This window comes from Castanea sativa, chromosome 7 (genome assembly GCF_040712315.1).
Source record: "Castanea sativa cultivar Marrone di Chiusa Pesio chromosome 7, ASM4071231v1".
Taxonomy (NCBI): domain Eukaryota; kingdom Viridiplantae; phylum Streptophyta; class Magnoliopsida; order Fagales; family Fagaceae; genus Castanea; species Castanea sativa.
This window is the reverse complement of record NC_134019.1, coordinates 21,815,233-21,817,766: the sequence shown is the minus strand read 5'-3', so window position 1 is coordinate 21,817,766 and position 2,534 is coordinate 21,815,233. Positions and strand designations below refer to the sequence as shown.

The window sequence follows — 2,534 nt, the reverse complement described above, 5'->3', positions numbered from 1 at the left end:
AACAATAATTAGTTACACGCAATGTTAAAAATGTAGAATTGTATTTTAGAAATTCGATTTCACAATAATTATCTTCATTATAATCTAAATTGTTTTATTGGACAAAACTTGAATTCACAGTGTTCAATTACATTGGAGTATTATAATTATAATACATGTTCACTTTTAATCACGTAGTATCTCCTTCATCCCAATATAAATAAATGCAATGCAAGTCAAGTCTCCTGTTATAATCCTCACTTTTTCTTTTGATGTATTTTCCTGGAAGGTAAGTGTGTTGCACTTGTGTTTCATTCCCGCACTAAATTAAATAAAGCCATAGTGCTGCTACTGTTCTACAGTTCTTACACACACACCTACCAGACTTCTTCCACTTGGCATCTGCTACCGAACACTAGTGCTTGCTACTCGATCGTAGTCCTATCAAAGTCAAATAACATGACTCCCTCTCGCTCTCGCTCTCGCTCTCGCTCTCTTATCTCTTCTTTCTCTCTCTCATCAATGAATGCTGAGTAGGACCCACTCTCCTCAAAAGTCCTTCCCATAACTCATAACAAAACGCACACCTCCACTCCACACCACTCTCCTCTTCTCTCCTCTTTCCAAATCAACCAAAAAAAAAAAAAAAAAATCTTCCACTCTTTTTTGTTTCTCTCTATCTCTCTACAATCAACCCATGGAATACTCCTTCGCTTCATACCCTGACTCCGGCGAATCCTCGCCGCGCTCACGCGAAATAGATTTTGAGAATCCGCCGCCGTGGGACGATCAGCCTAACCAGAACTACAAAGCGAAGTTCATGTGTAGCTATGGCGGCAAGATCCACCCTCGTCCTCACGACAATCAGCTGTCTTACATCGGCGGCGAGACTAAGATTCTCGCCGTCGATCGTACCGTCAAGTTCAACTCCTTCATTTCCAAGCTCTCCGGTATCTGTGCCGGCGGCCCCGATTCTGACGTGTCGTTCAAGTACCAGCTCCCCGGCGAAGACCTCGACGCTTTGATTTCTGTCACCAACGACGATGACCTCGAGCACATGATGCACGAGTACGACCGTCTCTACCGTGCTTCTGCTAAGCCCGCGCGAATGAGGCTTTTTCTGTTTCAGGCTCCGAGTCAGTCGAGTTTCGGACCCGACTCCGAAACTCCGAAATCGGACCGTGAACGCTTCGTGGATGCTTTGAATTCGGGTCCGACTGAGCCTCCGAAGGCTCCGACGCCGAACAACGTCGATTTTTTGTTCGGTTTGGACAAAGGAGTCGCTCCGCCGCCACAAACTGCTGTGAAGATCCAAGATTCTGTTCCGGAACCCGTGGTCCCGCCGGTTCCTGAATTTTCCACCCGTGTCGTCGGGTCGGATCCGGTTATGAACCCGGTTGAGATCCATAGGCAATTGCAGGAATTCCAGAGGTTACAAATCAGTGAACACGAAGCGGCTATGTATAGAAGAAAAAGCGACGAAAACCTCGTCGGACCTTACGCCGGAGATTACTACGTTCACAAGGTACCGGAAAAAGCTCCTCCGGTAACCGGACCTCCAAACGCCGGGTTCTGGCCGGAAAAACAATTCTCCGGTGGCGGTTTCCAAACGAGTGCACCGGAACAACAGATGTACATGATTCCAGCTCCTGGCACAGTTTACCACGCTGCACCAATGGTCCGACCGGCAACCGGGCCAACCAGTCAAGGGTACTACCACAACATGCAGCGTGTTCCTAACGACGTTTACCGGGAGCAGCCGGTTTATAATATGGTCCCTCAACAACAACAACAACATCAACAACAACAACAACAACAACACTCTCCGCCGCCGCAGCTGCCACCGATGTCAGCTTCACCACAAACCGTTTTGCCGCCACAGCCGCCGAAAATGGTGGCGTACACGGAGGGGTTCGGAGTCATGCGACCGGGTGGCGGCGGTGGAATGGGGGCCGTGGAAGCGAGTGGAGGTTACGCGCCGATGGTGGCAGCAGCTTACGACAGTGCAACGGGGAGACAGGTTTATTATACGCCGTATCAGGGTGTCGGCACGGCGGTTAGCGGTGACATGAGGGCAGCTGGGGCGTTGGGTCAAGAGGGTAATAAGGTAGTTAACAAGGTTTCACAAGCTTCTGTGTGATTATGATAATATTATAGTTACCAATCAAATATTGGAGTATATATAATATAATAACTATAATTCCAATATTTAAGTTAATTTTGTGTTTATTTGTTTGATATTTAATATATGATGATGATTTTGTATACACTAATGGAGATGGGAATGAGTTTGTCTTTGTGATTAGAATATTATTATTATTATTATTATTGGTCTCTTTCTTTTCTCTTTGAATGATAATTAGTTATTATTTGTTTGGATAATAATGAAGAAATTGAAAAGTAGAAAGAAATGGCATTAGGTTGCATTGCATTTTTACAACTTAATATTAATTCCGGAATAAAAAATTGTTACAAAAAACTATTTTACACTTAAAATGGATGGGTGTTTTGATCCGAAGGTGAAGAACATATTTAAACATACTTTAAAGTATACT

General features: G+C 44.7%; 1 protein-coding gene across 1 annotated transcript; it reads left to right on the top strand.

Annotated features, from left to right (window-relative positions):
- Nucleotides 1-204: 204 nt before the first annotated feature.
- Nucleotides 205-2,246, top strand: LOC142643348 (uncharacterized). Its single transcript, XM_075817915.1, has one exon. It carries the CDS (start codon nt 677-679, stop codon nt 2,117-2,119), a length of 1,443 nt encoding a protein of 480 aa, XP_075674030.1. The 5' UTR covers nt 205-676; the 3' UTR covers nt 2,120-2,246.
- Nucleotides 2,247-2,534: the final 288 nt, after the last annotated feature.